Source organism: Girardinichthys multiradiatus, chromosome 24 (assembly GCF_021462225.1).
Source record: "Girardinichthys multiradiatus isolate DD_20200921_A chromosome 24, DD_fGirMul_XY1, whole genome shotgun sequence".
NCBI classification, from domain to species: Eukaryota; Metazoa; Chordata; class Actinopteri; order Cyprinodontiformes; family Goodeidae; genus Girardinichthys; species Girardinichthys multiradiatus.
Window position 1 is genome coordinate 15,380,464 of NC_061816.1, and position 15,294 is coordinate 15,395,757.

The 15,294-nt window shown below is 40.1% G+C and overlaps 1 protein-coding gene across 1 annotated transcript; it reads left to right on the forward strand.

The window, feature by feature from the left end:
- The first annotated feature begins 630 nt into the window (after positions 1-630).
- Positions 631-8,077, forward strand: spry2 (sprouty RTK signaling antagonist 2). Its single transcript, XM_047354764.1, has 2 exons — positions 631-1,042; positions 6,030-8,077. Exon 2 carries the CDS (start codon positions 6,078-6,080, stop codon positions 7,083-7,085), a length of 1,008 nt encoding a protein of 335 aa, XP_047210720.1. The 5' UTR covers positions 631-1,042; positions 6,030-6,077; the 3' UTR covers positions 7,086-8,077.
- Positions 8,078-15,294: the final 7,217 nt, after the last annotated feature.

Genomic DNA, 15,294 nt, shown 5'->3' on the forward strand with positions numbered 1-15,294 from the left:
TAGGGGCTGTGTCTGCAGGCAGGGGTTATTGTCAACTTCTGCCTGGCTGGTTAGCTTGAGCCTGCATAGCTCGAATCTACATGGCTTTTCCTCACCAAAAACCATCGTTTAACAATGGCCATCTCTTAACAGCGTTCTAATTTCTTCAATCCATTAGCTTTCCTTATTTAATTAACACCTGGTGGCGCTATACTTTTTGAACGCTAATTAAAAGTCTGCTGGCATTTATTAAGCCAGTAATGGCGCTAAATAACCAGTAAGTGGCACTGAAAAGCGCACGATTAATGTCGAAAACGGCTTTCCATATAACGCACGTCTTACTTGGTTGTACAATAACGCTTTCAGCCATTGTTAAACCAACCAACTTATTTGCTACAGCAGCATGAACCTCTGCTTTGTGTCTAAAATGTAACGTGGCAAATTAAAAAAGTGGGTCAGAAGCGAAAGGAAATCAGAGACTTTCTTCAGGGCCATGCAGGACTTGTATTTCCTCAGCAGTCGGCCAGCAGCGGGTATAATTGATCCGACTGGCTGTGAATGGCTGCTCTTCAAGCACCAATGGCTGAGCACCGGATGCGAGATATCCGCTGCAACAACAAGCACTGTGTCCCCACCACCCCTCTTTTTAGCTTTGACGCCATGTACGGCCCAAATCCCGACCTCCACTCCGGAAAGTGAGAGAGAGAGAAAAAAACAACACATGATAAAAAAAAGTAGCTTGCAACCCCACAGCGTTTGTCAGATAAAACAAGCAGGGGAAAAAATACGTGCAGGCAAAAGTTTTCATTGCTTTTTCCTCTTCTCGTGTTTTTTATTTTTTTAAATAAGTCGAGCAGAGTTTACGCAGAACTGATGTTTCCAACGCCTCGTGCTCTTACGCAGAACATGGGATTTACGTCCTAACGCAGCGTGTTGCAGAACTGAGCGACGCTTTGAAACTTTCTCAATGGATTTTGCAGACGGCTTTCCCGACTGAGCTGTCGGACTAAGGAAGAAAGTCGGAGTTATTTACCTGAACTGGAGCTAAAGTGTCGCAAGCACGGTGAGTGGGAGCCCTTTATTAAACAGGCATAGACGTAGAGCTTTGTTTTTTTTTTTTTTTTAGTTTTTTTTTTTTTTTAATACGCACTTATTGGCTAAATTAACGTCTTTATGTCGTTATCTTTGAGTCAGAAGTGCATTTCAAACTACATGGAGTGTTTTAATTCTATTAATCGTCAATCTAATTTGTTGATGTTTTCAACTTAATCAAAAATTTGTTTGTCCTGACTAAAGCAAATTACTTCTTTACTTCTTCGCCTGAACCCTGATGTCCTTTGAAGGAATTAATTACATCTAAGCTGGCATGTTTTTGTTTATATGTGCTTTCACAAGCATTGACTTGTACACAGTAGGTTGCTTTTATTTTTTTACAACCTCAAACTTTTAAAATATTCTGTATTGTATTATATTGGATTGGCCAACTTAGAGTCACAAAGTAGTAATATTTGTCAAGTGGAAAGGAATCTATTGTTTTCAAAGTGTGAGCATTCTCATTGAAAAGCCACCTAAAGACCTAATTTAAAGACTTAAATGTTCGCCCATTCTTCTTTGCAAAATAGCTCAAACTCAGAGTGGATGGCGACAATCTGTGAATATCAATTTGCAAGTCTTTGATTTGCATCTGGATTTGAACTGGACCATTCATACATGAAAATACTTTGATTCAAGTCATTCCTATGTAGCTCTGGCTGTATGTTTAGGGTTGTCGTCGTGCTGGAAGGCAAACCTTCGCCCCAGTCAAGTTTTTTTCAACCTCTTCCATCCAGGATTGCCCAGCCATTCATCTTTTCATCAACTATAACCATCTTCCCTATCACTGTTGGACACAAGCATCGCCACAGCATGATGCTGCCACCACTGTGGTGTTTGCAGGGTGAAGTACAGTGGTAGTTTTGCTCCACATACGGCGATTTGCACGTAGGCCATAACGTTGAGCTTTCGTCTCATCCGACGAGATCACATTCTTTCGCACATTTGTTGTGTTCCCCCTCATGGCTTACAACAAACTTTATATGGCAGTTCAAATGGCTTTCTTCTCACCACACAAATGTCAATAGATTCTCCCACATGAGCTGTGGATCTCTGCATCTCCTCCAAACATGCCTCTTGGTAATGCTCTCTATGGAAGTTTATGTGGAGTACAATGCCTTCGTATCTTCGTGCTATCTTTCTTTTTTCAGATGATGGATTGAACAGAGCTCTGTGAGTGGATCAGTCTTTTGGATATTGTTTTCTAACCTTAACCCGACTTTAAACGTCAACATCACCCCTGACCTTTCTTCTGCATTCCTTGATCTTCACGATACTGTTTGATTATTAATCTTCTCTAACAAACCTCTGAGGCCTTCACAGAACAGCTGCATTCATGCTGAGATTAAATTACACACAGTTGTACTCTTATTTGCTAATTTATTGATATCCGAAGGCAAATGCCTGCACTGGATTTTATTTAGATATATCCAAGTAAAACTAAAAGAGCTGAATACAAATCCATGTCATACTTTTGACAACCATTGAGCAACTATGCACTACTTGTTGCCGTATCACATAACCTAACATCAAAGTTAGTTATTGTTATCTGTCTGTTTAGACAGAACAAAATACGAAAAGGGGGTATAAACTTTTGCAAGGCAATGTATGTAATGCTCCACTTTTATGACATTTCCTCACAGTGAGCATTTGCTGTGCAAACCCTGATGTTGTATGCTCCAATTTTACAACGCCACCACCCCTTGCTTTCCATCCCACCCACTGTGGCCAACATGACCTGCAATCTAACCCCCCCAGAGTAGATGAGGGGCCAACCCATCTGACAGTCTTCAGTCGGGCCATGCCTGCAAACCCTCAGTTGCTGTTTGCTTTGCCACTTTGTACTCTTACGTTTTCTGGTGTCTCTGCCTCAGGACATTTGTTGGCGCAAAGGACCCACTTGAAGCATGTCTCTTCGTACACATTTATTTTGGTTGATCATGGGTAGGGCTGCATAATAGAAAACAGATATGCTATGTATAATATGATATGTATGTATGTAGGTATGATAATCACAAATAGAAAACATTTTCACGTTTTACAATATTTTTGAGGAAAATGTTAAATGAAATGCAGAAGATAATCTAACTGCTTTTTTTTTTTAAAGCAGTAAAGCAACACTTTCATATTGTTGCTAAAATACTAACCTGAATTTCACAGCTATAATAAGGTTATCTATAACTTTGTACTTGTTTTTTTTGGATTTTAAGCAAAAATATAAACACCCATTAAAGATAGTCATAGTTTTCAAGTTCTTATTGCAAATAACATTATACTTTTTGCTGACCTACTCTTTAAAGTAACCTAAGAAAAACAAGCTCATAGCCGGTTAATTAGTTGGGCAATAGCCTGCACTGTGCTGCTTTACAGACGTGCCACTCATAGCTGACCAACTTAGTTTTAAAACAGTGTTACCTAAATAGTGCCCCTTTTCCACTGGCTTGATTTGGCCCTATTCGACTCGCTTTGCAAGCGTTTCCATTACTGTTCTTTCCATACCGGTACCTACTTTTTTGGTTCCTGCTCCTGAGCAGGTACGACCAGGCCTGAGTAGGGACTACATGTGACCACTGTTCACTGATTGGCCGTGGGAGGAGGAGAAATGAGTTGAGACAGTGCAGGTAAAAATTGTATAAAACTCAAGGGCGACTACAATAATATTAAGGACCACAGTGGCTGGAGCAGGTCATACATGTAATTTTACCATTCACAGATCATAAACCATGCCTGAAGGCTGACAGAAAAGGAAAGGGACAAATCAGCTTTCTGAATTACACGCAGGCAGAGCGCTGTATTTAATAACATCCTAAATCAGTTGATCACACATAAAATCACCTGTTCAGAGGCACAAACATTTCCCCCAAAACACACAAAACAATACCATCATGAAACAACGTCTTTGGTTCGGACATTTATTGACAGTCCTTTAGCTAACCAGCATCTGCAGGAGGAGGGAGCAGGCAGAGAGCAGCTGCCTGTAATCAGACTGCTTGCGTCGGACCAAACTGGAGGTTGAGCCCGCTGAATCTGCAGCGCACGAATATGCAATATTCAACCTAAAACTAACTTCAAAGTTCATAAGTCCGCGGTTTTGCGCTTTTCAGTCCTTGTCCTCGTCATTGCCGTGGATAAGACAAAAACGTCCTCATAAAGCCCCAGATTGTAACTTCTTCAGGCAGCTTTGGAGCTTCACCGTCCAGACAGCAGCGTCTCTCCTCTCTACTTCTCCTGCCACAACCCCCAACATCAGAATCCCCGAGCCTTATTTTATAAGTTCTGACTGGGCTGTGGTCCAGATAATCATCTCAGTGGATCATTTTACACATTTAAAAACATAAATAAGACATTTTTGCATATACATTAATACAAACGTTACTTGTATTTAGTTTATTTGTTTTTGTTTTCTATTTATTTTTTATCATTGCACGCAGATTACTTTAATGTGACAATGTAACACGGTAACGTGAATAGCAGCCCAGCGCACTACACTCATGGCTGGAGGTGGGGCTTCAGCCACCATAGCGTCACCCGTTGGCGGGTGAGTGGAAACACAAAAGTTACCGTACCAAGTAGAGCAGCCAGTGGTGCAGAACCACGCCCTGCTAAAACAAGCCAGTAGAAAAGGGGCATAAGAGTGACAAGAGGACCTTCTGTTACTTTACACACCATTGCTGTCAGTGTTGTTCATAAGTATTTGCAGACAGTGAAACTGTCTGAACTGTAGAAACTGTATGGTCAAACATTTTTGCAGCTTTCAAACCAAAGCGTTTTAAGACCTGCCTGGCCAAAATGGAGATAATTACCAGAAATAATAAGCTTATATGCAATGAAAAGTACGTGCGCACAAAAAGGAAGTGTGCCAGTACTGAATGTAACGCCTGGGTGCGTCAATATGGAACAAAATAACCCAAGCCCCAACAGAAGCAAACAAATTTACAGGAACCCTGTTGGATGCACTGAATGGTGTTTTCTCCCATTTCCTCCCCACCCACTTTTAGGCTCACTGTGGCCCCTTTTTGTTGCAGAGTTTTTATCTCATCACTCATCTTTTTGACATCATGGCAATGCAAAGACGTGGTCAAAATGGGATGGCTGCTGCTGGCGTTTTTGTCATGCATCAAACTAAACTCCTTTACATCCTGTCATATGTGAACAAGTTGGTCCTCTCACTTACAGATTGCATTTTCAGTCCTACCAGAGGCACTGAGGTTGGCTTCTTTTTGTTGGTACAGAGTAATGTTATTTTATGCCAATGAATAATGGTTATCTTACTGATTTGTAATAGAGTGTGTATTCGATGGGTCAGAATTAGTTTCAGCCTTTTGTGGTTGAGTTTTCTCTTTGACCTGTATCAATCCGGAGTATAGCTTCCTCCAAAGCTCAATAAAACCATGTGAAAAACCTGAACTTTGATCACCAGCATTTGCAGTCTTTAAGAGGGTCAAAATTGACCATGTTTAGGTTTAGATTGGAAATCAAATGGCTTTTCAGTGTGTTAAAGCTTGATCAGAGAGGAAGTGAAATTTCTTCTCTTAATGGCTATTCATCGCTGTCACGAAAGCAGGAAGTTTTTAACAAACAGCCTTTAGGGAAGCATCTGCATTTAGATAAGATATTGCTTCTAAAACATAAAGCCTAGCTGTGGAACTCGCTATGGGCTGGAGCAAACAAATTCCCCTGTTTCTGAACGCACACAAAGAGCCTCTGTAGCTTGTGGCACTGGAGAATCCCCTCTCGTGTCAGACTCTGAATCTGGTGGTCCAAACAGATGCTGCCTCTTGGCTTTAGGTTGTTAGCATAACTGTGTTATCAAACAGGTCCATCAATACTACTAACACTGAGTGCTGTGTGTAGGGCTTATTTCCATATTAGTATTGTACAGATATCTGTTATTATTTGCATGGCGTCATTTGCAAGGCTTGTCTCGCATGGATAAAAACTCTCCATCTCTCCAACAGGACTTCAGATGTGTCCCCAGCCAGCTAAAGAGGCCCTTCAGTCCCAAGATGGATTCCAGAAGTCAGAGCGACGGAGGAGGACACCATGGAGGGTTGCCATCATCGACTGGATTGGGAAGCATGGCGCATGACGAAGGGGGAGCACAATCACTGTCTCTGCAAACCACAGACAGTCTGTCAGATCCTGGGCTGAACTGCAGGTTACGGCCACACACTCCACCAGTGCTATCTCTGGATCAACTAAGAATAAGTGGTGGTAGCAATGAGTATACAGATGGGCCTTCAGTTGCTCAAAGGTCTCCAGCCACCCAGCAACGGAAGATCAATGTGGTTACATCAACAGGTTCAAGGACCAATGGACAGCAGGAGACTGAGGAAGAGAGGTCCAACAACCTCCGCAACCTGTGTTCATTGACTCATCATGGAAACGAGGATACTCCCATCTCTTCAAGAGAGGGTGTGTCTCAGTCCCCCTGTGTGGAGGGCTCCCAGAACAGTATCAGAACCAGTGCGGGGAGCAGTTCTTCAGGTCATAGGCTTCTTGGCAGCCCAGCGGTTGGCAACGAGATAATCAGAAACCAGCCAAAACGCTCAGAGATTAATTCAGAGGAGCTGAAACCCCTGAACGAAGAGTACAGAGACATAGCGGCCGTGCCAGGCTGTGGAACACGTTCAAAAACAGACAAACACTCAAACAAATGTGAGTCCTGTGGTCGGTGCAGGTGCTCGGAGTGCATTCAGCCAAGAGTGCTTCCATCCTGTTGGATGTGTGGTCAGCGCTGTGTGTGCTCTCCACACAGCGTTGTGGAGTACGGGACATGCGTCTGCTGCATCAAGGGCCTTTTCTACCACTGCTCTAGCGACGATGAGGAAACCTGCGCGGACAAGCCCTTCTCATGCTCTCAGTCCCACTGCTGCATGCGCTGGACAACCATCTCACTCTTCTCCTTGTTCTTCCCCTGTCTGTTGTGCTACCTCCCAGCTAAAGGATGCCTGGCCATGTGCCAGTGCTGCCATGACCGAGTCACACGACCCGGCTGTCGATGCAAGAACTAAACCCTAACCCACTATCACGATGATAGCGCGCCGATGTAGGCCAGGATGTAATGGGACATTGATTGACCGACTCCACATTAACTGAACTGTAAAATGTCAAGTTATGCAATTAGAGCCATCTAATAATGTCATCGTAGTTGTTGTCTTAATGTCCACCAGACATGTCAGGAAAGGCTTCGCTCTGTCAACTTGCAATGCAAATTGACAAAAAAAATGTTACTGGTAAAGGCACTGGAGGTGCATTTACTCACCCTAGCATTGGGAGTGTCACTTGAATGGTCAACCAAAATAAGCACTCCACATTTCAAGGTATGACATGTTATTTAACTACTGTTTATCTGAAAGAAATCTCTTCACTTAAGTGCCGTGATATCTGCTAATACAGCCCAAGCAGATAGCTTTGGGGTTTTTTCTTAACATTTGACACAAACTATATTCTAAAAGCAAACTGCTGATACTAACTGTATGTAATGTTGTAATGGAAAGGGGGTGTACAATATGGAATTACAGATTTATTATTTTTGTGTGTATATATATATATATATATATATATATATATATATATATATATGTGTGTGTGTGTGTGTGTGATTCTTCAACTGTGGAAATGTTTCTGCCATTACGGAGGCACCTTGGTAAATCTGCATGTATATGAATCAGTCAGCTTCCATTCCTACAAAGTTTCTACATTCACTGGAATGTCAATCATATTTTTAAGTCATTTACAACAGAAAGATCTTAATCCTCATCCTCCTAAATTGTACAGTGACCTTATAAAAAACAAAATATTTTCTAATTCCAAAATTGCCTAGTTGTAAAGTTAAGAATATATATTTATTTTAATATTTTATGATGACATATTTATTTTGAGAAAGCATTGTTAAAGGGGTCAGCCTCCTCCGGGGCTGCTCGGCAGATTTGACATAAATGGCTCTCTATGGATTAGAAGATGAATATATTAACGAATTAAATTAAAAAACCTTGAAGTCTAATTGAAGATTGTGGTTTTTATTGCTTGATTATATTACAAAGATGTATTTTAAACCAAATGAAACACTGCAATGTCAATTGTAAGGTTTTTTTCACTTTTTGTTTTTCGGACTGATAACAAATGTGACATCATCTCTGCCCTGGTGTTTGGTCAGCACAATAAAACCGATTCGCGCTGTTTACTTAACGTGAAAAAGACAACTCAACGGCTGCTTTTTGATCGTGTTGATGAAAACATCTCTCTGTAACTGACATTATTCTTTCCCATTTTAAAAACACAAGGTCTCCTGGATTTTCGCAGGTTTGCATTTAAAACCCACTTTTGGTCAGCGAAGCTTCTGGTTCATTTGAAACACTTATTATTTTCCATTCCTTTTATCTTTACCTTTTATTCTTTAATCAGGGCTTTGTTTGAAGTCCTGTTTCGGATGTCCCTGCAGGGCGAAGCATAAAGCTCTTCACACTCATAGACAGTGTGCAGAAGTGTTTGTGGGCCGGTATGCATTCAGAGCTGTGATTGACATGCCGAGGCCAAGCCTGCTCTCACTTGTTTGACTGACAAAGAGGGTTGTTTTACAAAATTATCAACTTTCACCCATTTTACAGAAGGTGGTGGAGGAGATGGAAAAATAACAGGCTGAATGCCATTAGAGGCAAAAAAGGCAGAGTTGATCTGGTGTTTAGTCTTTGCAGCCCTTCTCTCCCGCTGCATTGTCTCAGCTGTGAATGAAGAAGGGAAGCGCAAATGAGATGAGGGCTAAGGTTGTTTGGAAGTTGGAAGAGGGTCCGCTAAGGGTTAAAAGCGTCACTTTAAATAACAAAGACCAAACAGTTTACACCCGTATTCAGCCCGGCATGCATTCATCCTGTTCTCAATAGTTAGGGGGTTATTTTGGCTTCCCAACACTCCTCTCTGGTACCTGCTCCCACTTGGTATTCCCATAGGGAGATGGCTGTGCTGTTGGGGAACAGGGGAACCAGTGGGTGCACACTGTTGGTTGTGTTTCCTACAAAAAAAAAAAAAGTTATGGCTTAGAATTTAAATGTTTTCAATGTATATCTCTTTTTACCTATCGTCCTAAATTATCTAAGAGAGACTTATTTGGCTGATACACCAAAAAATAAAAAGAAGTCAAAAGCAAGGAGTGTTTATCCGTGTTTATATATATCGAGCAGTTGCAGTAATTTGGCAGCAGAGCAGCAGCAGGAGGAGGAGGACGGGATATGAATTGAAAGGAGGGGGGGGGGGGGCCCCAGAACGGCTTTCTTTGTTGGTTTTAGCCACCGTGGCCCCTGTGGTTCATGGCGTTGTGGGGCAGAGTGGCCCATTCACCCTGCTCACCAAGGCAGAACACAGCACAGGAAGACAGGAAGGAAGCGGGGCTATTTTTCATGGAAGCATTGTCTGTCTGTCTGACGGGGCCAGGCTTAAGCAATCAAACAGCTTTGTGAAAGAAGGAGGGCGGGGAGGGACAGGAGAGCCTGGTGATGACAGAGATGTGCTCCTCTGTATGAAAATATTTTTAAAAATCCAGCCTTCACGAGAAAGACAACGCTTTACCCTTCCTTCTGTTGGTCAAATTTGAAACAACATGCCACTTGTAAGACTAAAGGTCAAATCAGGATTCAAGTTATCTGCAAGTTGTAAGTTAAAATTTTTCACAAAAGAAAGTGGACACTTTAGTTGGGTAAAAAAAAAAAAAAAAACTAAAATGTGTTTTCCAGTTTTGGCTTGTTTTATTATTTCCTTTATGTCAAATTCAAAGGAAACCAGACAGGTTTTGGAAGCTAACATAGTGAATCTGTTTGGTGATTTAAAAAGTTTTCTCTAAAACTTAAATAGTGTTCCCTACCCCCTTAGGTTTACGTTTATTTATTTAGGACAAGAACAAGAGCACTGCACCAGATGGCAAATGTTCATTTTTAGTTCCTAAGATAGGTAAAACAAAAGATTTAATCAATATAAATCCATAAAACTTTGATGCAAACATTAAACCCAGATAAGTTAAATTATAAATTAACTTAAAAAAATAAATTATAAATTATCACAAGATTTTCAAACTGTTTACACAGCAAATTTAAATTTCACACTCTACCTTTTCTTTCGTATAACTTTTCTTCTAAGTAGATAAACTGCAGCAAGAAAGTACAAGAAAAATGGTTCTATTTTTCTTTTAGGCCATCCTATACTTTAGTATCAATAAAAACTGCTTTAGTAGAAGCAAAACTATGAATTAGATTTTAAAAAAAGGAGGGTTGAACTTTGCTTAAAATGTCTCGCCTCTCAACAAATCGGCAGCAGTTTATTTCTAAGAAAAGCTCACATTATATTCAATCAAAAATGTGTTCATTTTATTGTTTTTCTTGCACTTTCTAAACATAGCGCAGGTTCTTTTCACAGAAATGACACGACCAATGAGTGATGCAATGAGAGCGATTGCTTTAGTTTGTACCGTATGCCCTGAGCGACTGACAGTTAAACACAAATCGGCTCTGTGAGTCTTTGGCTTAGTTGTTTCAAACCTTGAGCTGCTAAGTGAGTTCAATAAATCCATCGGAGGAAAACAGAGGTGCTTAAAGACCAAGAGGAAAAAAAAAAGAAAACATCACACCTATCTACTCTCAGTGAAAACATTTTCTCAGAACCTGAACTTTTTGTTTTCCGATGTGGGCGGCTGACAGATGCATGCGTGTAGAGCTCAAAGCCAAAGTGCGCCCCGGCACCTGAATGTGGTTTAACTTTCCACTAAGCTTGTCCTCTGCTACTGTCACACTTTATGCTTTTAGTCAAGGTGCTGAGAGATACCCGTTTTAGAACCATAAACGTGTGCTCAGGTGAAGTTTGCCCACTTTAGTCACCTGGCTCACAATTAACAACTTTAATGCTCACTTTTAGGAGGAAAGACAATCCTTTCCACAGCCTAAGCTTCCAAGCTGAGTTATGTGGTGCTTTTTAGTTTGAAATCGAAACCTTATGGAGCTCAAACAGTCTCAGTGATAGCTGAACTACTGTTATGGCTTAAGGAAGAAAATTACACCTGCCAAAAAAGCAAACAGACACCGACTATAGAGTGCATCTGTCATAAAGGTTTAGTGGGTGTGTAAAAGACAGAAGGCGTGCAAAAGAGGACACCATGCAAGCAGCAATGCCTTTGCTCATGGTAAATGGGTAAAATCTGGACCTGCAGCCATGTATTTTCCCTGATGAACACGAATGCTTGTGTGATCTTGCACACGTGTGTGCATCCACCAGCAGAATAAAGTCTCTCCCTCAGACAATTAAAGCTCCACTGGAGGCCTAAGTCTAATGGCAGCACTTAACTTCAATCTACCACAGGAAGTTGGTTCATCTGCATGCCTTTACACACACAAACACAGAAAGTCAGTCCGTCGCTGACAGCAGTGGATATCTGTTGGCGACACGGAGGCTGCAAGGCTCTCTACAGCTTAGTGGCCAATTGTTGTTCACCCAGACGCGCGCACACACTCACTAAGAGCTTAGAGCTTCAGTTGTTATCCTGAAAGGCAATCCTGATCCCAGCGCAACACAGTAGGACAGACACACATTAAAAAGAGGAATTAGTGCGGTCTGACAGCTCACTATAACACATGGCACTTAGCGTGTGGAGGTGTGCATCCGTGGCAATTATGTGTGTGTTTTGGGAAGATCCGTTCACATGTGGATGCATGCGTGTGTAATCAGGAACAGACGGTGAATTATATAGTAAGGGTTTGCATATAGTCATGAGGATAGTAGCGTTTTGTGCATATAGCCTTAGTCAAACACTACACACAGAAATGGGTCCCTTGGAGACTAAATAGTAGCTAAGATGAAAGGCATAATTTTATAGTTAAGGAAATGTTCATTTTAGTTTAATCTATCTGTTTTAACCTCTTGATTTCATAGAGATAATTTTTTTAATAAAATACACATTTTTAATAATGACTGGCTAAAAATGACTTGCTTCAAACAATGAAATGTAAATGCAAGTAAATATTCAAGTTAACAATATAGAGGGAAAGAAATTATTTCCTAATGTTTAAAAGCAAAGAATATATTGAAAGAGCAATGCTCAGGAATCAAGATACGACCATTGAAACCTAGCAGCCTCTGAAATAATCACTTTATTATGAACACAAAACATGCCCTGAAATCCCAGGGGTTTTTATGAAATGTAACAAATTAACATTTTCCAAACAAACCAGCACCCAAGTATCATTTAAAAAATGCATGAGAAAATGAGTAAGCAATGCAATAAATTATTCAACAGAGGGTTTGATAGTGTTTAAGTAGTTGTTTCAAATTACTTTCATTCAATCAAAAAGTTTGTTTCTGATAAAAAATGATAAAACATTGTCAAACCAATATGTTTTGATTGATTGAATATTTATACGTTTTGTTTTACATTTTAATAAAACCGCAGGTTGAAAATTATTAATACCTTTCTTAATAATCAACTTATTTGAATTACAGCAATCAATTTCCACTGGTATTATGATGATTCATCTTTGGTGATGAGCTCCAAGTCCCTGAGGTTGAAAAGGCCTCCTTGTCATCACCCTAATTTTTATCCCCCTCCACAAATTCTCTATCAATTTCAAGTCAGCACTCTGGCTCTGGCTGGGCCTCTCTAAAATAACTTGGGAGAAAAAAGTTACTTCCATTCAGAATAAAAATCTTGACACGATTTACCCTAAATTTGCCTGACCTCTATGGTGTGTTTCTATCACTTAAAAACATCCCAGATACATTCAATGCAAGTAATTTTACTGCTCATTCAAAAAAGAATAAATGTTTTGTTTTTGTTTTTTTCCCTAAAGGGTGGTTCTGTTGAGGGGTTGTAAATGGTCAATATCTTACTAGCAAGAGATAACTGGTTGTTCAAATATTATTAAAACCTAAAGACAACTTCTGCTTAATGACAACAGCTCCAATAAAAACATGTTTAGGTGGTTCCTATACAAGCTATTTTATAAACCTTTAAACTTCTGTCAGGTTTGCATTACACTGTTGACTACAGAGACGTTTATGGTAATTTACACAGAAGGCTGTGGTAGTTCATATAAACACCTTCCTAGTTCTTCCTTTTTTTTTTTTTTGCATCATTTCCTTTTTTTGTTGTATGTTTTTCATTTCACATTAGAATATTTGACACACATAACGGACGTATCTATCTGGGAGGCTTTGTATAGACTGTGCCTGCCTACGCAGCTGATACCTGAAAATACTCAGAGAAAAGTGAACTGGTGCACACAGGTTTAACTACATAGGAAATGGAAGAATTACGAAACAAAAGGGTCATGTGTGGGTATGTAATTGGGATTGGAATGGACCTGGAGGCATATAAAGCTCAGGCTACAAACACAGCACATAAACTGTTTCCAGCTACAGTATCTGACTGAAAAAGTTGTGTAAAAAAACAAAAGTACTATAGCTGTTCAATTGAAACTAGTTTTGACTTTTTGCACTGCCATACTTTTCAAAAAAACAATTACTCTTTCATTTTAAGGGCCTGATCTTAAAAAGATTCGCTCGTAAAAAACCACACGCAAACCTGTTTGCGTCAGCAAAGCTGATCTACAAACGAGGTGGTAATCGGATTGCATTTGCAAAATCAGCGGAACTGCAGGCGCAACCTTTTTAGCGTGTTTGCCTTAATTAATATGCAAAACATATTATAATGATCCAAACGCGCAAATTCATGGGAGGAGGATATGCAAATGTCATCACATACCGCCCACAATGCAGTTTTCAAAGCCTGAAACGGGTTGTGGGCACAATTTCTGCGTGTGAATTTAGCACGTTTGAAATGCAGGTGCTAACTGGGATGCAAAAATGTGTGCTGTCACTTTGGCCAGAAGGAGGCATAGATAGAATGACAAATGACAGGTAAAAGAATCTTCTGTACATGTGCCAACAGATTTGGGTTGTCAAAAATAAAAATATTAACAATAGATAAGAATGGAAAATACTATGTAGGATTATCTAAGCTCTGACTTGGAGCCCATCACAAACAGAAGCCATGATATTTCTCCTATGGTAAAACTCCTTGCAACACTTTATTCAATATCATTCCAGTCTAACATCTTTGATAATCACACGCAACACACCCACTCATTGGACTTGCAATTTATTTATAGTATACGCAAATTAGCACCCGCTATTTGGGATCTTTGAAGATCAGGCCCTAAGTTTTTCCACCTTAGAATGTCGATGTTATGGACCACAGACCTAGGCCCTGTTTACACAACAATCCATTGAAATTTTTTGTAGTGTTTTTGTTTACACAGCCACGACAACATTTTAATTATAGTCTCCATTTTCACGGCAATAGTAGAGATGAGAAAAAGGTGTAATTCCCCAACCACGCCACTAGCTGGCGGTTCTTTGAAACTCAACAACATGCGCTAGCACTTCCTGCTTACAAAAAACAGGGAAGAAAATGAGCACTTTGTCTGAGAACCATCGTTAGATTCAAAAGACTCAGCAGCACAAGTAATTACTCTGCACTCTGCCATTTTTATATTTGATATCTTCGTCTTCTGTGGGTTTTAAGCTGGTCGGCAGCAGTTATGTTGTGCCTGTGGTACTGGTTTCAGTCATACTGAGCATGAACCAGGACTACCCTAAAAGAAAGATAACATTTTTCCCATCTACATGACAGCAGAGAGCGTGATGTTTTCAAACCAATGCACTCTGGAACCCGTTCTGAAATTGTGCCATTTTCAGAAAAAATTTGCACCATTGTCATGTAAACAAACAGTACAAACACAATTAAACTTTTCCATTTTCAACAGAAACCATATTTGTATAAACAGGGACCAACGCAAACTTTCACGTAAACAAGTGTTATAAAATATTTAACAATACTGTTGTAAGTGCGGTGACAGAATCTTCAGCTCAGCAGTTAAAACCTACCGATCTTTCACTACATAGCATCTTTCCCTTCATATCTTATAGATACTAATCAATAAGATTGACAGTCAGTTGTATTTATTGCAACGGTGTGTTTGAAATGTAGATGAAGCATTACTTAGCCAATAAACCAGAAAATTACAATGGTCTGGCTAAAGTAAATAGTCAATTGTTTGGCCGTTGGAATGAAATGGAAAACCGCTGTGAAGCTACACTCTTACATACATTCTTTTTGTATCAACTATCCTAAATGAATCCAAAATATACACCATGTCACCTCTCAATGGGTTGGGTTTTGCTCCT

Coding starts and splice junctions, on each gene's coding strand:
- spry2 (XM_047354764.1), top strand. CDS start 6,078: ATGGATTCCAGAAGTCAGAGCGACGGAGGAGGACACCATGGAGGGTTG.